We start from the raw sequence: 22,067 nt of genomic DNA on the forward strand, positions 1-22,067 counted from the left end.
CATAACCATGCCACAACCCTCTCTAAAAACGCCTTGCGAATTCAAATGATGATGCGAGTATCCTCCACAACTTGGGCGTCGACGATTCGGTGCCCGGGTATCGATACAAGGTTTCGCTTAAGTGAAAATGTGACCACACTCGCAGCAGACGTAGAAGAGTTTCTACCGTGGCGTTAGTGAGCTGGCCTCTGAAACGTACGTATGAGAGAGTTCAACTTACCATGCCGGTTTCAGCGCTTCGCTGCTGAGACTGGAAAAACACAGCTTCGGTGTGCTGGCAACTAGGGCAGGTCTTTGTAGATCGCGGGAGCTGCAGCGCGCAAAAAAAGAAATAAAGTCAGCCAGCAGTCTTTAAGCGATGACAAGCGGGTTCCAAAGAAGACGCGAGACACCCAGTGCTCCAACTGCTGTTTCCAACTTATACTTTGTCATGTGACCAGTCGGCCGCCAACTGCTCGCCGCCGGATAATGATGCCAGGAGCCCAGAGCATGTGCCAGTCAGCCCAGGATAGAATAATGTAGTCGTGCCAGTCGTGTCGTGTCGTCAGTTACATAATTGTCGTGATACAGGATGTTTGTTGGAGATGCTCATGATTGACATTTCATGGACGAATCACAGCACATGGAGATCTCTTCGAGGAATTCTTCGCTGGCGTCGGAGAGGAAGTCATCAGACTCGGTCCTTGTGTCATCGTAGTCCTCGTCCATCATCTCCTCATCGTAGTCGGCGAAAGGATCCTCCCATGGCAAGGTGAACTGGCACATGCCCGTGATGGGCTGACTGACTTTCTCGTTGGAGACGACCATTTGGCAATCGGGCTGGCCGCAAGAGGTGCACAAGATGACTCCGCCACAGCCGTAACAGAGAACAGGTGGAAGATGACTAACCGTTGGATCGGAGCCAACATCCTGGGTGACACCGGCGGTCTCACCGGCCGAGGTGTTGAGGACGTTGCGGAAGACACAGGTAGACTTGGCGTCCTCGGTGTACTGGCAAGTTCGGCAGGTAAACTGAAGCTTGTGAGCATCCTCGTCCTCCTTGGGATAAAGCATGTTGGAGCATTCGGAACAGAATCGGAAGGTGATCTGCTCGAGCTTCTTGTCGCCTTCGGCGCCCTCGTAAGAGGTGGTGGATTGGGGGGTAGCCATTTGGTCGGTCGGGTGATGGTTGTATGGGTGGTTCAATTTGAAGAGAATGCTTGGTTGCTTATGAGGAGGCAAGCAAAAACAAATCTGAAAGCTGAAATATCGAATAGATAGTTCAGGCTGTGAATGAGAGATGGCGATTGTCGCTCTAGAATAGAGGTCGTGCTGTTGAAGAAGAAAGAAGGGGAGAAATGATGGATGAAAGGCGACAGGGCTGGAAAATAGTTCAAGTGGGAGTGGAGGGGCTTCTGGCTTCCGCTGTCTTCTTGTCCCACTTTTCTGTGCAAATCCTTGGATTTGGTTGCTTGTGTTGGGTTTTTTGGGTTTGGTGCCTTGAGCTTGGGCTTGGGCTGTGTTGGGTTTATAATAGACGGTTGGCAGCCAGCCACAAATTCAGAGGCTTTACGGATGAGAAATTGGTGATTATGCAGGCTTGTAATTGACGGGCGCTGTTCAAAGTCCGTAGATTCGTGAACATAGATAATAGCAAACTTACAGAGGAAGAGAAGAGAAGAACAAGGCTTCAGTGTTGGGGTAGGTCGAGTTTTGTACGGAATGCATAAGCAGCAAGTGACTTGAACAAACCAAGGCACAGCATAAACAGTGGGTGATTCAGCGCGTTATCCTTCAGTGGCCTCGTGTGGACTGTCACACGTGGGCCGTCTACAAACGAGACGAAAGTTATGTCCCTCTGCCGCGCCTTGTTATTGCTGACTCGTTATCTCTATTTCACGGTCTTATGCTGCGAGTGGCAAGGCAAAACACTGGGGACAATTCATTCATCGACAGGGGTTGGTTATTTGCTGTGACTCACGTCTTGAGCTTCAACTCTACCTATATGAGGCGGTGATGCCTTAGAGTCATCTAATCATGAGGCAGCCAGAAATACTTGATACCTACGCGTGCATAAAACGACGTCGCTGTGAATCCTTTGAAAAGAGCTCTTATTGGATGATGCTATCTATTCCAGCTGAACAGCTACCGAGGTTTGTCCGGCAGAACGAGGCTGGTCTCCGTATGTTCACATCATCACTGGTGCGTTAATCAGGCACAATGTAACCTCCGTCACGACGAGGAGTAAACTAGAGTGACGTGCATGTTAGAAATATGCGTGAAAAAGACATCTCTCGAATTAGGAACTCGAAACAAGACGCAGGAACATGGTTTTCTGCCACTTCAAACAGCATTAACTGGATAAGGCGTTGACAAGTGATCAATAAGTGGCACATGGAGGGCTACATGAGGTCCACGAGACCATCACGATCGTACCAAAGCGGAACTTGAGACACGATCAACACGAAAAAGGCCGCAGAGACGTACACGTGTAGAGAGTACGTAGACCATGGAATTCGTGATTGGCCGAGAGAGGATATGCTGGTGAATAGGTAGGGAGTTGTTCCTAGGCCTAGAATGAATTGTCCGATCTGACGCCTGGAAGGTCGGCGATTTAGCGATTCGTGTGAACCTCAGGACGGGGTGGATCATGAAACAGAAGATACGTTATTGCCTTGCGTGAACTATTCACAATCTGATCGCGTTGGCCAACTCACTCAGGTCGCCAATGTCTTTGCAGTCAGCAAACAAACCACAACTTGCAAACCCACGCGTAGTCGTACGCCTTCGCCTTCCAACTTAGGTCATACCATTTGCTCTGAAGGCAACCACCAACATGCATGGATAAAGCATATTGGAAGTGATTTGAGAGCTTTGGAGTGACTTAGCCATTGCTTAAAGAGTTGGCGACCCTAGTCAAACATGTTCGAAGGATGATTCCACAAAGTGATCAAACACTCAACAGCGGGGTTTCAATTGCACATCGTCTTCGACTGTGAGGTGTCAACGAGACGTGAATTGAAGGCTCTCGAGGATAATCGTTAGTTCTGAATGCCAATGCTCTCTCTATATCTGTTCTGCATGCATTATAGGAAGGCTTTACGTCTCTGTTGAAGTGGCAGCATGGTGACATGCCCCACAATCTGCTCTGGCCCCGAATCTTTTAGCTGATTGTACGATGAGATTGGATGTATGCTTCTAATCAAGAGGCTCAAATCAATTATTCGTTTTTTGGACCTGCTCTCTCACAGCCATGCATATTCTCTATCGCTCGCAGACTGAAGTTACATACCCATGGTTTGAAATGGGGCACTTGGGTACCTCCAGCTTATGGCGAGTGGTGTTCTAGTCTGGTCTTGATAACAGCCTTCGCAACGCCTGCTTCCCTTCTTTTGCACATCAAACCCCTAGTTCTAGTATTAACAAAGAACAAAGAAGAATTGTCTTGCCTAAGATTTATTCGCGAGTAATTTTACCGAGTCTTCCATCGTAGTTTTAGCGTGAAGATGATTATAGACGCTGAGCTAGCCACTTAACCTGTAGACTATTGATTTACCGGCTGGCATCTCCGTGTTATTCTACATTCAACTATCCGAACCAGGTCCAGGGCCAGTGACAACTGACAGATCTGCAGGTTGTTCCGAATGGATGGAAGCGCACCTCCGCATTTTCCCTTCGGTGCTGGTAGTGTGTGGGAGGGATGGCGGAGAAGCTGGTACAGTTGAAAGGTTCCGAAAGACGAAACCCCCGAACTCCACCTCCATCTTCACTCTTGTCAAAACTTGCGAGTGCAGCCCGAATTGCTATTTCTATCAACTGTATGCATCTTCAGATATTATTGGCTCAGAAGGGTCCCGGAGATGTATGTGCCTACAGCTCGACGATGCCGAGCGTCTGGTGACAAGTAACCCCTTGATTAAGCATGCACTAAAGACTGATCCCATGATCTAAAGCCAGTAAGCATGGTTTATTACCAACCGAGTTGGATATATCCCTCGTTAAGAGAGGTAAGGGCGTATGGAGGCGCTTGTTAGAGGTTGAGTCGCTGCAACGCTTCGAGCATTTAAGCCTATCACAGCGTCGGGTAGCTCACCCACCCACTGAAAGAAGGAAGGGCCACCCCGCGTCAAACCCCGCCCACCACAGCAACGCCGCATGGCAACCGCGGGGGCCTGTCGCTCCTTCTGTTGTACAGTACGGCACGTCATTGTTCCAGTTAGGTCGAGTTGAGAAGCGACGGGAGGACCCAGCTCCATCAGCTCCAGCTTACCATACCTTAACTGGTAGCCCATCCATCTCATCACTCCTCTTCGCAGCACATCTCTCAAGCTGCAACTTTTGCTTCCCTCAAAGACGACTTTTTTGACGATCGATACCCCAACGACGAGGCTGAATACAGCTCATTTTTGCTTTCGCTTACCCGCTTCATCAAAGTCAACAACAGATATAAACATGGTAAGCAGCTCAACAGCAAGCCTCGACAAACGTCGCAGATCCTTCAAGACCTCTCGTCGCCCCCTCTCTTGGCTGCGTCAATCAACTCACAGACTCAATTCCTCGTCTAACATTTACACTACAGGCTGACACTGGTCTTCCTCCGGGCTGGGAGGTCCGACACTCCAACTCCAAGAACCTCCCCTACTACTTCAACTCTGCCGAGAAGCTCTCACGATGGGAACCTCCCTCCGGCACCGACACCGAGAAACTTAAGCATTATATGGCTACTAACCACAGCGCCGGCTCTCGTCCCGGTGCCGTCGCTGGTGTTCCCGAGGGCAAGATTCGCGCTGCTCATCTACTAGTCAAGCATCGCGACAGCCGACGACCCAGCAGCTGGAGAGAGGTGCGCATACCCGACCACCATATGCGACAGTCGCATTGATCGCTGACTAACACAATTGGCTGCAGGCTGAGATTACGCGCACCAAGGAGGAGGCTCTTGAGATCATCCAGGACCACGAGCAAAAGATCAAGTCTGGTAGTATCACACTTGGTGAGCTCGCTCTCACCGAATCCGACTGCTCTTCTGCCCGTAAGCGAGGCGACCTCGGATACTTTGGCAAGGGAGACATGCAGAAGGAGTTTGAAGATGCTTCCTTTGGCCTCCAGCCTGGCCAGATGAGCGGAATTGTGGAGACAGCTAGCGGCCTTCACTTGATTGAGCGGTAAGTCTAATGACTGTGGTTTGAGCTTATTATTGACTGACTTTCCCCAGCCTGGAATAAACTGAAAAGTATATATAATTGACAAATTTTGTAAATTGACAAAGCAGAGCGTATCGTTGACGTCTTCGCGCAATACCTCCCGATCGCATTTGTCGATATCTGTTGAAGTGATATATATGTGGTTGACTTGGACGTCATATTTTCAAACTTCAGTGAGAGTGGCAGTCTTTTAAATCTTGAGGGTCTACATTATTCTTCCATGTCTAAGTATCTACAGTACCCAGCCACAACTGGCTTCTACCAGACTTGCTCTTTGTCTTTCTATCCGTCTTCCTAGCAAGTATATAACTCTAAACACCAGGTCACGAACGTTACCACGTCTATCCTCGCCGAGATTCTATGGCCGTCTCTCTTCAGCTGGCCAAACCCAACACAGCACTTTTGAAAGGCTCGACAGTTGTGAAAACCACCGTCATGACACCGGATACTGTCATAGCAAGAGCAGCGTACGGAGCAGCGCGACTTCTAGTCTCGTACAGATACGACACGCCCATGGCTGCGCCGTTGATACCAACCGTGATCCCTGCTGAGATTGTAAAGGGATCATCGCCACTTGGCAAATCCTTTTGAGCTGTTCTCAGAAGAGGCTTCAGGCTCAGGCGTGAGACCCTGCCATCGGAGTCGGAAATGTTGACGCTTGAACGGGAGAAACGGTCTTCTCGTCTGACGCCTAGTTTGTCGAGTACAAACGGGTAGCAAAGTTGACCAAGGATTCCGTTGCTTACCACGAGGGCAGCATTCACACCGAGATTTCCACCAAGTGCTTCCATGGCCGGTTTGGCAAGTGCCAAAGTTGTGCTTCGTGCAGCGAATGCCAACGCTGCGGGTGCGTTTAGACCGACAAGCTTCCCTCCCAGGACTGACAAGAAGACGTTTCCAGCTGCGGCCGCCGTTGCCAGGATGATAGTGAGGAAACCGGCGAGACTGAAGAGCTGTCGTTGGCATTCGTATAGCTTAAACCCCCATATCAGAATTCCGCATTCGAGGACCGAAAGTGCAGCGTCACCGGCGCCAAACCATGGGCTTCGTCCATCCGAAAGGGGTTTTCCAGTTGCCACAGAGGTCCAAAGGACATAAAGGGGCGTCCCTCCGCTGAAATCGCGCAGTACTTTGTCTATGCTGCCGTAGCCATATGCGCCCGCTTTGGCTCGGGTATATGCCGTCATGAAGAGGGTCGTGAACAGGACAGGATTCATAAGCGTGACCATCGTGTTCTTGAGCCTCGGCAGGTCGGTGCAAACTTGGGAGGCCTTGAGGGCTCGTTGGAGTCGCAGTGTCAGCACCCAGACGAACCAGAGAACGCAACCATCAAGGACGCGGTCATCGTTGGTGGCGGCAGCTACTGGTGCTCCAATCACGAAGATGGCGAGAGACGATGCGATCAATGGGAAGTTAGTCATCCAAAAGTGCCAAAGCTGTGACACCGGAACCGGATCCTTGGAAACAATGGATGATCGTTGGCTGGCTGTTGCTGAGGTTGCTTCGTCCGGCCCGGCTCTCGGCGGGTTTGCTACCTTTTCGCGACGGCCAAACATACGCTGTTGTCCTTGGTCCAGAGTTGAGTCGGAGAGCCAGCTGGTTTCGATCCGGGGAGGAGTTCCTGTAATAGGCTGCGGAAGGCAAACGTCGTCGGGCACTTGACCAGTCATTCGAGCCACACAGCTCATAACGAGAAGCGAGAGGGCAAATATCATGGCCCAAGAAGCAAGGTTGGTGATTACTGGAGTGACGATAAGAAAAGTTTTCAAGGAGTTTTTGCACTGAAACATACCAAAGTTGCCGATGACGCAGCCGATATCGCGGCCGCTGAGAATGTCGCTCTGGTTGAGCATCACGAGAGGAATTGGAAAGCCCAAGCCAAGATGAACATTGATGAAGTCGACCTAAAACGAAAGTTAGTGCTGCCGTTATGGAGAATCGTGTTCACTTACCTTGGATTTGATGTGCCTTCGATACACACCATCAACATCTGCGAAGCAGAGGTAGGCCGCAACCATGAAGCAAAATGTCAGAACCATTCCAAAAATAGAGGAGAAGAACTCGAGATGCACAGGAGTCAACGCCCTACTCGAACCCCATATGATCACCTCGCTCATGAGATAGACGACGACGACCCAGCCAAACTCCAGCACATTGCTGGCGACGGTGATGAATCGCGTCCTCCAGAGATCTGATAGCGACATGTCTAGGGCTGCTTGAAACAGTGATTGTGGGGAGTTAATCCATGATGGCCTCGAGAGGAGCGGATTGCGAGCTTCATTTGAGGGTCTGAGACAGCGGAGGATTTCAGAAACGTTGTTTTTAATGGTAGTAGCCATGGTGCAACTGCAGCTGCAACTGCAACGTCGACGTGATGAGCACAGCCAGGTTGGTGAGGGTGAAGAAGCACAAGGTCGGCGGTTTTGGAGGCGTTACACATGAAGATACAATACACCCCTTTCGCGACTTGCGGAAGGGTGATTGTTTAAAAAGGGTTCGAGGGACAAGCGAGATATGTTGAAAAAGGAAAAGAGGGATTGGAAAATGGGTGAATTGGGGGCAGAAGTGTTGACAGTGACAAGGCCAAGCCGGCCGGCGGTTTGCACTGGCAGAGCGTATTCTGCATTTGAAGGCCACATATTCACAGTTACAGGTCTGTTTGAAACATATTATCGTTCTATCTGTTGACATGTGCAGCTCTTTTTGACAGATGATGTAGGGACCCGACATATATCCAATCTAGATCGGTCTGTTACCGAGCATTTCTGAAGGAATTGGACCACCTCTGACCATGTCAGATTGGCTGCATATGATATTTTGTTTGCGTCAGTTTGACACATTCAACGGGAAGAACGGGACTGCACCCTGAAGCCAGACCGTCTCGTTTGAAAGGTGTTCTTCGATCTTGTATCATTTCTTTTCCCGCTACGAAGGTTGTTTGACAAAACTTCATTATAGATAGGGCCAGAAATAGGTTGGAACATGCCTCTATTCCCCGTTGGGGGTTGATGTACAGATGAGCATTGGATGTATGAGGTTGGAAGATTTGCTCAGACGGTGACGATTTCTTGGTCACGACAGGGAGGACGATGCCGGGGGACGTGGGACGAGAGGTTCAAACGGATGAGGGGGGGACGTATGAGATATGCATATGACGAGTATGATGGATCTCAAGTGTTTGTTAAGCTATTTTTATTTTATTTGTATAAGCTGATCTCTGAGACTTGCATAAAAGTATCTTGTCAAACCATTCTGAAGATAGTGATGCTGTCGTGTCTTGCAATGGTAGTGTATCAACAGGACATCTCCCCTGCATTAAACGACCTGAATGCATGCACAACCGTTGCTATCTCAAGACATTTCTCTCTTCACCAATAATCGCTTCTTGTAAAGAGCATCAAAATGTCCGTGGAAGCTTGCCTCACGCAAGATGCGCTGTAGATGCTGTGGCACGCTAGCCCCGCCTTCACTGGTCTTCAGGTGTACGTCCACTGGAAAAAAAGTGCCGCGCGAGGCTCAGGGGTTGTTTGACCGCCCGGGATCTTTGGGCCGACATTTAACGTCTGGGCGTTTGTTTTGTTTGAATATGAGGTTATCTTGAGCATTACCACGACAGCACGGCACGGCATTGACGTTTGAGTGAACCGATTTGAAAGCCAATTGCTCGTATTCTTGTTTGTTTTTCTATTCTCAGCTGGATTTATTTGCTTGGGTGGACAAATCCACTTGGGGCTCAGTGCACCGTCTGACTGAGTCGGTATCGTCCACAACACCAATCTCTATTCATCGTACTCAGCAACATCTCCATCTTTCCCCAGGGACGACTTGTGTCATCATCAACACCGCTACTCAATCAACCCTGGAAACAAAACGTTAGCTGTACCACCCCATCACTGTTACTTCAAAAACGCCACCTCGCTATTCCACAGGTCCAAAATGGATCTCAGCCCCAAGCACCGCGCAGAAGCCCTGCTTCTAAAGGCAGCCCGCGCGTACGGCATCCCCGCCTCCAAGGAAGACGTGCAACACGCCCTATCAGACGCTTCATTCGTGGACTGGGCGAATCTGCATCTCGCGAGCGATCACCTCCTCACGGGTGATGAGCTGGCCCTGTGAGTCGTTACTTTTGTGTATCTGTTTGTGTTTATGCTGATGAGGGGGGGTTTATAGGTATACTGCGCTTGATAAGAGCGGGCAGGTTGACAGATTAGCGGATTTGCATGATTTGGGAGAGGTGCAGGCGGTGAATGAGGATGATATTCGTGCGGCGATTGAAGAGCTGAACAGGTCGACTGCTACGATATCGAAGCAGACTGAGACGCTGAAGCAGCAGCGTGATGCGTTGGCGAGATTGGTTAAGAAACGTGATGAGGCGGAGAGTCAGAGGAGGGATCTTGAAGAAGCGCGTCTTAATAAGACGAAACATGCCTTGAAGAAATTGGTGTTTGAGGTAACACAGACTAGTCCAAGGCCGTTTGAGATGAAGTTGCTAATGTGGTGTAGGTTGATGGTGAGGCACAGAGCTTGGAGTATCGTGTTGCAGATCTGGAGCAGATTGCTAAGGACTCGCGATCGAATCTTAAGAAGACGGTCGATACGGTGTTTCAGTCTGATGATAAGTTACTGTCGAGTTTGCAGAAGCTTGGGTGGGAACTTGATCAGCAGGATCCAGAGGAGGAGAAGACGATCGAGAAATTGAGGGAGACTTGTATGAGGTAAGTCCTCCGCTTACCATTGTATTGATCTGTGCTAATTTGAGCAGGTTGATCAAGACGACTGTTGAGACTCTGAGGACGAGACTGGATAGAATCTATCTGGAGGCTATCCTTGCGGCGGAGCGCTCGGGAGATGTCAAGGCTGCTACTCAAGAAGACGTCAAAGCTCTCGAGGAAGAGCTCGAGTCGCTGTACTCGGAGATCTTGCCTGTTGCACAAATGTCTGCTGAACAGCAGCATTTGGAACCAGCGTTGAAGTCTACGAATGCCCAGAGTGGACAGAGCATACACCGCTCAGCTGTAGCAGTTTCTTACGTGCGTGCATTCTAACACCACATTTTTCGTGTCGCTAATACTGTCTAGGTCAACGAGTGTCTCGACTATCTTGTAGAAAGAATAACACTCCTGACCGACCGTGTCGAAACTCTCAAATCCCACAACGCAGCAGCATCTTCCATCATCGCCACAGCCAAAGCAGAAGTATCTGCCTCGCTATCCCCCGAAAAGAAGAAATCTATCAGAGCCGCTATGCCAGCATCTCCCATTCGGAACCCCTCACCAATTCGTATGCGCGCCAACACAGACGGTGCCCGTCGCGGCAACAATAACCGACGTCGCTCATCCGGCATTCTCGACGAACCTGCAATCGAAGCTCTTCTCCGTGACTTGGCGCTTTCGCTACCAGACGCAGAAGAAGCTTCCATCCAAGACCAAGTATCCGCTTTGAACAAAGCGTTCACCGAAAGATCTGGCAAAACTACAGATGTGGTGCGCAATGCACAGGATAGCTTTGAGACGAGCGTTACTTCTAGGTTGGACGATGCTAGATTGGCGATTCAGCTTTTGCGCGATAGTGTATTGGCTGAGAGTCCGTTTGGGGAGATTAAAATGGTTGATCCGGAGTTTGAAGGGTCAATTGATGTGTTAAGCCAAGAGGTGGACAAGGTTAAGGAGAAGTTGGATGGTGTTGTTGCCAAGAAGGCGTTGGCGAAGAGTGTGAAGAAGGATGAATTTGTGCAGAGATGGGCATCGTAGGCCAAAGAAGACAGTTCTAGTGGGATGCATAGATGATCCATTATCATTTAATTATCTAATATTCTCATACATGCAGCCATGCATGGTCGATAAACATAGGCTGCGAGAATATACTATCAAGAGAATACTGCTCCAACCCTTCATAAATATCAGCAGTCATCGAATCGCCCAGCGAAGTCTGTCGTTGATCCGTTCGTCTTTCACCAACAGGGTGAACAAAAGTCGTTTGCACACTAACGGTTGTCTTTGAAGCATCAGATTGACCGCCCTGCGTACCATCAACCGTAGGCTGCGGTGCTACAGCGTCCATGATATCAGAGTCGATGAGTTGCCAGATCTTGGAAGGCTGAAAACTAATCATGTTGTTATCCTGGGCTTGACTCGACATTGTTTGTAGTTGGTGTAAAAGTTCTCGCTGTCAAGGTTAGCACATGCTTCCCAGCTGGGTGTGTTCTGACGAACCTTGTGTATACTTCTCGGTGAAGGATCAGGCATCGACTCTAGAAACTCGATGCATTTTCTGTAATTCTCCTTTGAAGTTTCTGAGACTTTGGCATCCCTCGCATACTGGAAAAGCCACGGTATTGTCGCTGTCGCAGCGACTAAATCGCCTATTAATGGATCATACACCATTAATCCACGATCTATACATGTTTGGACTAAGCGCGCTACCCAAGCTGAGTGAAACATAGCTTGATCGACAGTTTGTTGGAGGAACAGTCTCGGTTGAGAAGGTCGATTCGCTCTTCGAAGGGTAACGAGATGAATGAATGGATGATTTAATAATCCTTGTGTCGCGTGCGCTGTGATTTGGAAGAGAAGCCATGGCGCCCAGTACTCACGGTGTCTTTCGAATTCCTCTGGTGTTCGTTCTGAAAAGCCCACGTTGCGAACGAAATGTATATGACCGAGTCTAGACTCAAGATCATACAGGGTATTCGTCAATTGGTAAAAGTTAGAATTCGTATCAGCAGGGTTATCAGCCTTTCCGATATGCAGCGCATGAAGGTATGAAATAACATCACCACAGAACGACACAGCGCGTACAGCATGTGATGTAATTCCAGGGTCTGTCCTCAAGTCATCGCGAATACTTTCGAGATCCGGCGCATATTCTTCATCGCCTAAATATGCAGGCGGTGAGGGTTCTCTTGCGCTGCGAGGATATTCGGGTTTGGTGTGCGTTTGGGAGAGCAGGGTGAAACGAGGAGCGAAGCCCTTTTCGAGGATGAAAACACTCCAGTAACATCTGAGACTGGCGTCGCCTTGGGGGCTGTGAGGAGACTCTGAGTAGCCTGCTCCGCGGACGAGTTCGAGCCTGCTGGCTGCTCCAATTGTCATTAAGGCCAATGCTGGTCTTCCTTCTGCAAGCGAGTTAGAGATATCCTCAAAAAGGGATTTGGGATCGGTACCGAGAATGTCACCCAGAGCAAGGAGACATAGAGCTTGTGAGATTTCCAACTGGGCTGTTCCTCGCATGGCAAGTTCAAGTACCATATCACGCGCTGATCTCGTATGAGAGTGGATTAAGTCTGCTTCCTTTGCACTGCTCGAATCATAAGGGAGATTTGAAAGCGCAAGTGCTAAGAAGATCCATTGAAGAAACATGGGAAATCTCTCAATTCGATCTCTCAGACCTTCTGGATTGAAGAGAGGCAGCGGCTGGAAGTATAGCCGCCTTCGGTACTCTTCTACTGCATGGTCAAGTGAATCTGGCGATGGTCTTGCCTCTGTTGCTGAGGGAAGCCTGGTGCTTTGTGAGTTTATGTGCAGATTATACGGCACAGAGCGGTGCTTACCAAGATACTGAGACTTCATCGTTAATGCTCACTCTGTTCATCCGTCTTGAAGCGCTTTCGACGAAAGATCCCGACCTGTTTGTGTGCCTCGGCAGGGAGTCCGGAGTCAAGGCTGAGCCATTGCTCGATGAGGCAGCTTGAGGATGACTTTACACCTGTTAGCCATTGAAGTAACAGTAAAATCTCGGTCTTTCTCACTGAATAAGATCATATATCTCATCACCCCGATTCTCAACACTCGAAACACGATCCCTCGATCCCGGTTTCCTGGTCACTCATAAGACAAGTCATTCAGTCAAAGTAATGACTCACGCTCTAGAAGTCCTCCTCCTTCGCTTCACAGTCTCTCGATTCCTGGGCAAATATTCACAAGGCTGATTTAACCTCTCACAAAAAGAGCACACAGGTCGTTCCCCAGTACACCTCGTCTTCTTCCGTCTGTTCCCAGATTAGAGGATACCCTTGTAAATACATCATACGACTCACCGACAGCTCTCGCACGCACGCCGGACGGATGATTCGGGATTACCTGTCATTATGAAGTCGAAAGTGGGGCTGGTGGACAAGCATTCAGAGGAAGTATATACAATATGTAGTTGGGATGAAGAGGATGAGGCACGGATTCTCCGTGCCCACCATCAACCTAGGGAAAAAGTGCACGTGACTCAAGTTGGAGAAGTTAACGTATGACTCCGAAATACTGTCTTTTTATATATTAAAAAGATACCGAATTCCAGAGCTTTCCCCTTCGGCGTATCTCATGATTTGAAGAGTTGATCTAGTGATAGCGTTATTAGTGAGTCGTTGACCGGAGAATTGTCGTGATAGTTTTCCGTGCCCGTTGGTGAAGAGACGGTGAAACACGATTGGTCAATGCCTCTGGACACGGAGTTTTAGACCAATTTTCCGTCTTAGACATCGACTTATACAAGTCGCTTGTCTACTATAAGACGGGCTGGTTGTTTCTTTCTTTCTATTCTTCAGACCATTACTCTACTACTAGTATCTATTTCCTTGACTTCAACATGACTTCTAGAACGCCTGCATCAAAGAACGAGCCCATCGTCATCGTGGGTGCTGGTGTCTTTGGCCTTTCAACAGCCCTTGAACTCAAGAAGAGAGGTTATCAACATGTCGCAGTGCTCGATCGATATCTACCACCTGTGATAGACGGAAGCAGTGTTGATATTTCACGTGTGATTCGCGTGGAATATGCTGATCCTTTCTACGGCAAGATGGCGACTGAAGCCCTTGATGGTTGGACCGGTCAATATTCACAGCACTACCACCAGTCGGGCTTTGTGATGCTTACCGATGCTTCTGGAAACTCCTTTGTTGAGCAGAGTAAGGAGTCGAACAAGACTCTTGGTGGAACACTGGAGGAGTATGAGAATGCACACGATATTCGAAAACAATTCCCTGCTGTTCAGTCTCGGCTTGATGGCAAGAAGGCGTACTTCAACAAGACTGGTGGCTGGGCGGATGCAGAGTCTAGTATACAACAATTGGCTACCGAGTGCTCTCTTGCCGGTGTGTCGTTCATCACAGGTGCAAGAGGCAGGGCTTTATCTCTACGCTACAACGACAAGAAAATCACCGGCGTCAACGTCGCCGAAGGTGACACTATCCCTGCCGCACAAGTCATTATAGCCACTGGCGCGTGGTCAAACAGACTCCTCCCAATCAGCCACGCCTCATCAGGCTCTGGGCAGCCAGTCGGCTTCATCCGCCTCACCCCCGATGAAGCAGAGAGACTCAAAGACATGCCCGTCATCATCAATCTCAGCACAGGAGTTTTTGTCTTCCCACCTACACCAAAGACACATATTCTTAAGATTGCTCGTCACGGCTATGGATGGGCTACCGAAGTTGAAGTCAAAGATCCTCTCGGACAAACTCGAATGGTATCATCTCCCAAACGAGACGGAAATAACGCTACAACCAATTATTTACCTGCAGATGCACTGCAAGCTCTTCGTGAGGGTTTACAAGATCTCGTACCTGAGGTTGCGGATCGGGAGTGGTTGAGAACACGGCTTTGTTGGTACTCTGATACGCCTGAGGGAGACTTTATCGTGGATCACCATCCTGTTCGCGAGGGTCTTTTCCTCGCTACGGGTGGTGCTGGACAGTGAGTTACTCTACAAGATCTAACGTGAGGTTATACTGACGATAACGTAGTGCTTTCAAATTTCTTCCTGTTCTCGGACGGTATGTTGTTGATTGTTTTGAGAATAAGGCTCCCAAGGAGCTTAGGCATAAGTGGAGGCTACGAGCCCCAACTGGGCAGGATATGGTGAAGCAGGGTGATGGTAGTCGAGGTGGTCCTCCTTTGAGGAAGTTGACGAGAGCTGAGCAGGCCAAGCTGTGAAAAGCAAATAGATGTATTCTTCCATATAATATGAGAGATTATTGAGATAGTGTTTTAGCTAAGATACACAATGAATATCTGCTATACGATGGAAGACCATGTCCTCCGAGTTTGTGAGTATCGTGCCATATTTTACGATCTTTGCGCTACGAGGAACAATGCCTCATGCCACAATGGCCATGCAACGTGAAGCAGTGGGCCTACCACGATGAGAAACGACCCCATGGTCTCGGTCTCATATCACATCGTACACGTACAGCATACTATTGTTTTATGCTCTGAGCAAGCATGGCAGAAGAGTCTGAATGCTTGTATACGAAGTACATGTCACGCCTACGTTTACGCATGGCCCCTACGATGGTGTTTTGGTGCTGTATTATGTGGGATATGGAGATATGTGTGACATGTGATATCCCAAAGTTCGGTAACTGGACTCAACCCCGTCACCGTCTGTGTCCGACCACTCACCACGTTTGTGACCTCCTAGCCAAGAGGAGCACAGGTGAAAGCGTTCTTGACAGTTCCGTGATCATACTGATCGATCTACCAAGAGTTAGTCCATGTTACATAAGACGTTTCGGTGCGTTGGCTTACAATATCGACAACAGCTGAGTAGGTTCCGGCAACCAAGAAGACAAGGCCCATGATGAAGATGATGGCATTGACAACGCTTGAAAGAATGTTCTTCTTGCTGTACCACTTTCCTTCCCTCAGAAGCATGAACCACATCACTGCAGGCCAGTACAGGGTGAAGCCCGAGTTCAGCAAACTAGATGTGATGGCAATCAAGTCGCTGAAGAATGGAATAGCCTCTGCGATGACAAAACCAACCCAGGTGAAGATGCTGATGAGAAGAAGCCAAGAGATCCAGCCCTTGGGGGTATTGATATACTTCGCGATTGAATTCTCATAGATGCGACCGTGGATGTAGCGTACGGCGACAGTCGTGTTAATCGAGCCACTGATGAAGATAACCGGTAAGGCGACGCCAAAGGCAACCTTAGCAACGGTATGGCCTGCAGATAGCAGAGCTGGAGACTTGACATCGACACCAACAAAGGAGTAGATGAGAGCGCCGGTGAGGGTATAGATAACAATTTCAATACCGCCGAGTGTCCAAATAGCCTTCATATAGTCGGTAGGCGTATGCATTTCATCCATGAAGCTGAACTGTGAGATGGAGAAGCTGTAGGCGAAGAAGATGTTGCAAAGCGCAATAAAGGCCTGAGCAAATGTGACATCAGGCTTGGGCCAGGCAGACCAATTGGCCGGTTCGGGTGCATCAGAAGCTCGAATACCAGTTGCGATGATAGTGACTCCAATAGCTGCGATGATCGATGCGAAGTCGATATAGCCCAGAATAGCCACCTCTGCAAAACTAGGAGGCACAGCAAGAAGCAGCAGCAGGACAGCAGAAATGACACCCCAGACAAGACTGCAGACGTTGCTCTCAGTCAAAGTAGCAAAGGCGATAGTCCCTGTCAAGCAATGCGACGCTGTGAGGAGCAACAACTGAAGCGTGACCATCACACCAAAAGCCTCAGCACCCCACCGTCCAAACATAAGTCCTCCAGCAGCAGGATAGTGCTCAACATGCGGATACCTAACCTTGACCTGGCCAACAATATACGACGTGTAAATAGCAATGAGGCCAATACCAATTGAGCAGATAACGCCAGCGACCATGCCCAGCGTTGCAAAAGCACCAGGGATGGAGAGGGAGCCGAGCGCGATGGCCTGGACGATGAGAACAATGGTGAGGCGCTTCCAGCCGAGGCGGCTGAACTTTGCCTTTCCGTCGAGGATCTTGCGCTTCTCGAATTCGGTCACTTCGCCGATCATTTTCTCGCTGGTGGAATCGTCATCTTGGGCGATGGGGGAGGAGAGGATGTTGTTGTCTTGAGGGCCTTGGGGCTTGTCCTTGTTTTTGCTGGCGGTGGAGGCCGCGGGGGTGATGGAGGAGGTCATTGTTTTTTTATGAGTGTAGCTTAGTCTCCCATTGTCACACAGACTGTTTACGTGGTGAACTCGTTAGAGGTTCGGAGAGGATGAGTTTGAGGGGATGTGAAGGTGTGAGTAAAGAGGGACTCGGCTGTCTTTGTAGGGCCACAGTACATGACTCCCCTTTAGCCCGACGTCGGACGGGACGTGGAGACTCATATTAGCCATCTGGATCCATGTGAGGAGAGGCGAGAATTAAGAAAAAGTTTGTCCATCCATGGCATGGCTTGTCATACGAAAAGCCAGGACGGGGTCATTCCACGATCCATGATGGAGTAGAAGTGGATCATTCCGTGGTGTTTCTAGAAAGATTAGCAGGTAAACCTTCTTTTAAGCACTTCTAATTGGTTAGAGCAATGGGGCTCAAATAATAGCCGAATCAGCTAACGTCGATAGCTCAACAACTTCAGATTTTTATAAGACTTTTTCTCAGCTCTTGGTGCAGTTTTTACTTCAGTTACTCATAAAAAGATGACAATTGCAGAACAATAATTAGCTACTCTCGTCATTCTTACTAAAAAGAAATGCTTACTTGGCTGGGGAAGCTTGTAAAGGTCCTTGAAAGAGAGAAAAAGGCTGATCGTCTTTTGTGGATTCTGTTACTCAAAAGTCGGTCCATTTTACCTAATCAACCTGGATTCAAGCGGAGGCACCGAGTCAGAAGCTTCAGCCAGATGGGCTGTCCCCCTTGAATTTTGATACAGAGAAGACGTGGAGCCGAGCCGAGGGAAAAGAGAGGTGTCGGCGGATGCGGAGGAGATTGAGAAGTTTAAACTTTGTATGGCGAATACTGCACAAAGTATCGCGACTTATAACTGTGGTGTTGAACACATTGCGTTGGAATACGGGTACAGACGGCACTATTCATCACAGTTTAAGAGCATTATCGTCCGAAATAGAGCTTTCCACTGACATCTTATTGGACATTACGCCTCAGGTCGGCAAAACATTTACATACCCATATCACAGAGCCGCGTTCCGTAGCCGCCGTACGTAATAAGATCCCTTTTCATTTCGCATGCTTCACTTCCCCAAGTTTTTCTCCAGATGATCTGCCAACTCAATCACAATCCCCCACGTTGAGTTCTTTTGCTTGCATGACCCGCTATGCGTAACAGCTCATCTTAATGAGGCAGCTGCTGAAGCTAGACTCCTTCATTACGTACAGGAGATTCCCATGGATAACTGGGGTCTCATACACTTCTTGCGAGGAACTCGGACTGTGTTAAACATTGCCTGCTTCGAGTAAGGCCGTTTTGTGGTGACAGTATAACTACACATGGGTGAGTAGTGATATATGCCCTTGATTTTGTATTCAGTGTCTCGTTATCATAAAAGAAGCCTAAACTTCAATGCCAATTCCTTTCCTCACTTTCTCGCAAGTGACGAACCTCTTTTCGTATCTTCGCAAATCTTCTCACCTGATCTTCAATAACCATGACTCTCGATGAAGTAAGCCGTGGAAGCTTTCCTAAAAGCTTCGACCTTCATCTGTAGCATGATATCCATTTCCATTCGTGAACCTCTCCTCCTGACTTACCACCGCCTTTGGAAGTCCAAACCCAACACCAAAGAACACAAAGATAGCCCACTTCCATCGGAATGGGTTAATAACCACGCAGAAGAAGAACCACCAGATAAGTTCCAAGTAAGTAAAGAAGTCGAAAGCGCCAGTAGGACTGGTAAGCTTGAGTGTCTTGGTCATATCGATCCAGCGCTGCATCCAGAAGGGACTGGGTCGAGAGAACGGATCCATGAGAAACATGAGAAGGATTCGAGTGTAGATACCAATGTGCCAGTTTCCGACGGTGCCGATGGCGTTGACGTATGTGCAGTTGATAGCTGAGACTGAAGGGTGAGTGGGTGGGAAGGTCTGGAGATACCAGTTTGGCGGTGGGTAGGGTTCCTCGAAGCAATCCTTAGGGAGGAAAGATAGAGAAGGTCTCTTGAAACCAGTAGCCATAACAATAATATCAGCATCGATGACTTCCTCGTGACCAGGACCACCTTGCGGTACACCCTTGGCACGCCGATTAACTCGAATACCGCTCTCGACGAACTCATCGATATCACAACGAACCCATTCAGCTTTGCCTTCGCGCAGCTTATCCATGACATCAGAGTTAACCATAGGCGTCTCCATGAATAGACCATGGCTCTTGTCCGGTGCAATGTCCTCAAGATCTCTGTAGAAGAACTTACGCAGGAAGAACTCTGGGATAAACGACAAAACTGTCTCTTGGCCGAAGATGTTGAAGCTTAGGAGTGTATCGACGATCATGTTGCGAGGAATGATCCACTTATCTGAGCGCGATAGAATAGTCGCTTTGGCAGCATCTTCTGTAAAGGCGAACTCAAGGGCTTCAACAGCAGAGGCACCTCCGCCAATGATGGCCATCTTTTTACCCTTCACATCTTTTCTAATAACAAGTCAGCGGGCTGGATAGTGAGTTGGGAGACCGAGCGACATACCCAGTGAGTTCGCTAGAGTGGTAAATAGGACCTTTGAAGTTGTCCATGCCAGGGATCTTTGGCATCTTTGGTGCGCCACAAGTTCCTACCGCAACAATGACACCGCCAAAGCGTCCGAGAGAAGGATCGTTGACAATCCATCGTCCCTGGTCATCTTGGTAAACGCGGTCAATTTTTGTGTTGAAGCGAGTCCTTTCTTTGAGGCCATAGCGTTCCCAAAGTTGTCTAACCTGACTGAGAATTTGCTGACGGTCGGGATACCCACGATTCCATTGAACAGAAGGATGGAATCGATACATCAATGAATGGATCTGAAGTCCAGACGTCTCATTGACTCTCTGCAAGTTATTAGCTTCAAGATCATTATAGAGCATCATAGCGTAGTGTAACTTACACTCCAAATACCACCAACATTATCCTTGGACCCAGCTTCGAAAATCACAACATCAAAGCCATGGCCAATACAGTGAGCCGCACTCGTAACGCCCGTAATTCCCGCCCCAATGACCGCAATCTTAGGTCTATTACGCCCAAGCCTCGCGTTTTCGTTCGGTGGCTTGGGCGAGAGGAGTTTGTCCGTGAGCCATTGGAAGATCTGGAAGAGGAAGAGAAAAGGGTGCAAGAGGGGATTGACGAGGCCAGTATTAGAAGCCATTGTAATTGATGAATATAGTTACAATTGACAATTGAGGTTGAGGTTCGTATTCTCATAAATATCTCGAGGTGTCGTTCATGTGAAAGCGAAACATGACGTCAACATTTCACATGCTAATTTAGAGACCTTGACAAATGACGAATCAATGATTTCAAGGTCAGTTCAGTTCAGGGCGGGAATAGTCTGGTTAGTGTAGTGATGTGATGGCGAACCCACAGACAGTGGCTGAAACAAGAATAAATCACTTCATTCCAACCTCTTCCCGTTGTTTTGTTTACTCCAGGCCTTGTCTATATCAGTCAATCGAATTCAATTCCTTTTCTCTCATAAAGGCATCTTAGCGCAATCGATTTGAAGCTCATCCACATTATCATCCACTCTGCAAGCTACTCACGTTCCTGAATTTGATCAGTTGAACGATAATACAAAAATGGAGCATCCAGGTAAGATAATCCTCTGAAAGATAGTTACTGCAGAATGCTCACAAAGTATAGTCAAGGAAATTGGCGGCGTTATCAAGTCGCTCACTCAGGGCAGCCCAGATGTCCAAGAGTCGACTCTGAGAGAATACTTTCTCCCCAATGCCTCGTTCTCGCATCCATACTGCCGTGTTCCTTCTATATCGAAGGGACAAATCCCTTTGGCGGGAGGTCTTGAGTCGATCCAGTTAATACTGGCCATCTATCGATGGTATCGTACTTTGAGTCCACACATTGACCTCAAGGTCGATTCAGCAGGTCAGTTGTCTATCGTTCAATAGTTGATTGCAATTGCTAACTCTGTTCAGCATTTGATCAGAAGAGCGGTCTTCTATATGTCTCCATCCGCCAGACATTTGCGCTCTGGTTCATCCCTCTGTACAAAGCACCGGTGAAGCTTGTATCTGTTCTACAGCTTACACAACTCTCACCCGAGTCATCATCAGAGGATGAAGGACCAATGGATAGCAAGCCGCGTCGACAAAATCCCCGCTATTACATCGCCAGTCAAGAAGATCTTTATCCTGTCAATGACTGTATTCAATTTCTGTGCCCTGGTCTTGGTCCCTTCTTGTGGACCATTTGGCAGCTCTACAGCACTTGGCTGTGCGTGATGGGATCTTTGTTGTTTCTGCCTGTTTACTTTCTGCTCAACGGCACGCCGTCGAAGACGAAGAAAAGAATTCCCAAGTTTTAGCTTGGATTATTTGGCCGGTTTGAGAGAAGGAATTTTGTTTTGGGGGATTTCATGAAATACGCCTTATGACACGACTAATGACGGCGTATTGAGCTATTGTAATGGGTTTGGGATAATGATGTGCACACGGGCGTTTTTGTTTAGGTTATCTTCGTAGATACTCGTGAAGCTCATGAGCTACTGGAAAGTAATGAAAGCATTTGCTTCCGCGAAAAATCTAGGACCCTTTGTACCATGCCGTGATGTGTAACTCATCCGGGAGCAAGCAGCTGTTTGTCACATTTCTCAACGAGAGCCAACACGGGACTCCAAGTTTCTGCAAACTCACATGCATTTCACATGAAAGCTGTTGGAACTGGCCATGATCCGAGTCTTCCGTAGCACTTCGGTTGCCTGATCAAGCTGTTGCTGCTGTCTCAGACATACCGAGGCTGTTGGTCCTGGATAGAGATATTACCATGGCAATCAAGGCAAACCCAGCTGCCATCAGCTTAACAAGGGGGTGATGGCAATAAGAGAGTCTCAGGCGCCCTTCAATGAAGTGCGTGAGAAGATGATGGTATGGTGACGCATAGCACAACCAACAGCCTTGTCTATACATGGGCCAGTCAAAACAATCTGACGGTGTTGCACAAGTGTTGTTGAAAAGTTGAATTGTTA

At 48.5% G+C, this 22,067-nt stretch overlaps 10 protein-coding genes across 10 annotated transcripts; 5 read left to right on the plus strand and 5 right to left on the minus strand.

Annotated features, from left to right (window-relative positions):
• Positions 1 to 316: 316 nt before the first annotated feature.
• Positions 317 to 1,243, minus strand: FOBCDRAFT_19496 (uncharacterized protein). Its single transcript, XM_054703693.2, has one exon. The coding sequence runs from the start codon at positions 1,147 to 1,149 to the stop codon at positions 589 to 591; it is 561 nt and encodes a 186-aa protein (XP_054559668.1). The 5' UTR covers positions 1,150 to 1,243; the 3' UTR covers positions 317 to 588.
• On the plus strand, positions 1,244 to 1,644 carry FOBCDRAFT_19495 (uncharacterized protein). The gene has a single exon (XM_059608806.1). The coding sequence runs from the start codon at positions 1,338 to 1,340 to the stop codon at positions 1,587 to 1,589; it is 252 nt and encodes an 83-aa protein (XP_059466905.1). The 5' UTR covers positions 1,244 to 1,337; the 3' UTR covers positions 1,590 to 1,644.
• Positions 1,645 to 4,188: 2,544 nt separating this feature from the next.
• On the plus strand, positions 4,189 to 5,253 carry FOBCDRAFT_19508 (uncharacterized protein). Its single transcript, XM_031175388.3, has 4 exons — positions 4,189 to 4,434; positions 4,559 to 4,822; positions 4,888 to 5,144; positions 5,195 to 5,253. Exons 1-4 carry the CDS (start codon positions 4,432 to 4,434, stop codon positions 5,202 to 5,204), a joined length of 534 nt encoding a protein of 177 aa, XP_031046521.1. The 5' UTR covers positions 4,189 to 4,431; the 3' UTR covers positions 5,205 to 5,253.
• Positions 5,254 to 5,557: 304 nt separating this feature from the next.
• FOBCDRAFT_178158 (uncharacterized protein) lies at positions 5,558 to 7,522 on the minus strand (the record flags this gene model as incomplete). The annotated part of the gene is made up of 3 exons (XM_031175389.3): positions 5,558 to 6,924; positions 6,976 to 7,087; positions 7,136 to 7,522. 3 exons carry the CDS (start codon positions 7,520 to 7,522, stop codon positions 5,558 to 5,560), a joined length of 1,866 nt encoding a protein of 621 aa, XP_031046522.3.
• A 1,597-nt stretch (positions 7,523 to 9,119) lies between these two features.
• FOBCDRAFT_289489 (uncharacterized protein) lies at positions 9,120 to 10,982 on the plus strand (the record flags this gene model as incomplete). Its single annotated transcript, XM_031175390.3, has 5 exons — positions 9,120 to 9,295; positions 9,354 to 9,633; positions 9,687 to 9,898; positions 9,946 to 10,213; positions 10,262 to 10,982. 5 exons carry the CDS (start codon positions 9,120 to 9,122, stop codon positions 10,931 to 10,933), a joined length of 1,608 nt encoding a protein of 535 aa, XP_031046523.2. The 3' UTR covers positions 10,934 to 10,982.
• Positions 10,983 to 10,997: 15 nt separating this feature from the next.
• On the minus strand, positions 10,998 to 13,268 carry FOBCDRAFT_237675 (uncharacterized protein; the record flags this gene model as incomplete). The annotated part of the gene is made up of 8 exons (XM_059610171.1): positions 10,998 to 11,348; positions 11,396 to 11,544; positions 11,776 to 12,297; positions 12,358 to 12,680; positions 12,733 to 12,879; positions 12,931 to 12,999; positions 13,045 to 13,086; positions 13,219 to 13,268. The coding sequence occupies 8 exons, from the start codon at positions 13,266 to 13,268 to the stop codon at positions 10,998 to 11,000; spliced, it is 1,653 nt and encodes a 550-aa protein (XP_059464373.1).
• A 373-nt stretch (positions 13,269 to 13,641) lies between these two features.
• Positions 13,642 to 15,460, plus strand: FOBCDRAFT_316549 (FAD dependent oxidoreductase). The gene is made up of 2 exons (XM_031175394.3): positions 13,642 to 14,863; positions 14,914 to 15,460. The coding sequence occupies exons 1-2, from the start codon at positions 13,758 to 13,760 to the stop codon at positions 15,101 to 15,103; spliced, it is 1,296 nt and encodes a 431-aa protein (XP_031046527.2). The 5' UTR covers positions 13,642 to 13,757; the 3' UTR covers positions 15,104 to 15,460.
• Positions 15,461 to 17,404, minus strand: FOBCDRAFT_178163 (transmembrane amino acid transporter protein-domain-containing protein). The gene is made up of 2 exons (XM_031175395.3): positions 15,698 to 17,404; positions 15,461 to 15,646 (listed from the first exon to the last, which is right to left on the minus strand). Exons 1-2 carry the CDS (start codon positions 17,069 to 17,071, stop codon positions 15,587 to 15,589), a joined length of 1,434 nt encoding a protein of 477 aa, XP_031046528.2. The 5' UTR covers positions 17,072 to 17,404; the 3' UTR covers positions 15,461 to 15,586.
• An 897-nt stretch (positions 17,405 to 18,301) lies between these two features.
• Positions 18,302 to 20,254, minus strand: FOBCDRAFT_216762 (uncharacterized protein). Its single transcript, XM_031175396.3, has 3 exons — positions 19,971 to 20,254; positions 19,577 to 19,914; positions 18,302 to 19,524 (listed from the first exon to the last, which is right to left on the minus strand). Exons 1-3 carry the CDS (start codon positions 20,229 to 20,231, stop codon positions 18,576 to 18,578), a joined length of 1,548 nt encoding a protein of 515 aa, XP_031046529.2. The 5' UTR covers positions 20,232 to 20,254; the 3' UTR covers positions 18,302 to 18,575.
• Positions 20,255 to 20,489: 235 nt separating this feature from the next.
• Positions 20,490 to 21,623, plus strand: FOBCDRAFT_316552 (uncharacterized protein). Its single transcript, XM_031175397.3, has 3 exons — positions 20,490 to 20,674; positions 20,726 to 20,968; positions 21,019 to 21,623. Exons 1-3 carry the CDS (start codon positions 20,662 to 20,664, stop codon positions 21,405 to 21,407), a joined length of 645 nt encoding a protein of 214 aa, XP_031046530.3. The 5' UTR covers positions 20,490 to 20,661; the 3' UTR covers positions 21,408 to 21,623.
• Positions 21,624 to 22,067: the final 444 nt, after the last annotated feature.

The sequence above is a fragment of the Fusarium oxysporum genome, chromosome III (genome assembly GCF_013085055.1).
Source record: "Fusarium oxysporum Fo47 chromosome III, complete sequence".
NCBI lineage: Eukaryota > Fungi > Ascomycota > Sordariomycetes > Hypocreales > Nectriaceae > Fusarium > Fusarium oxysporum.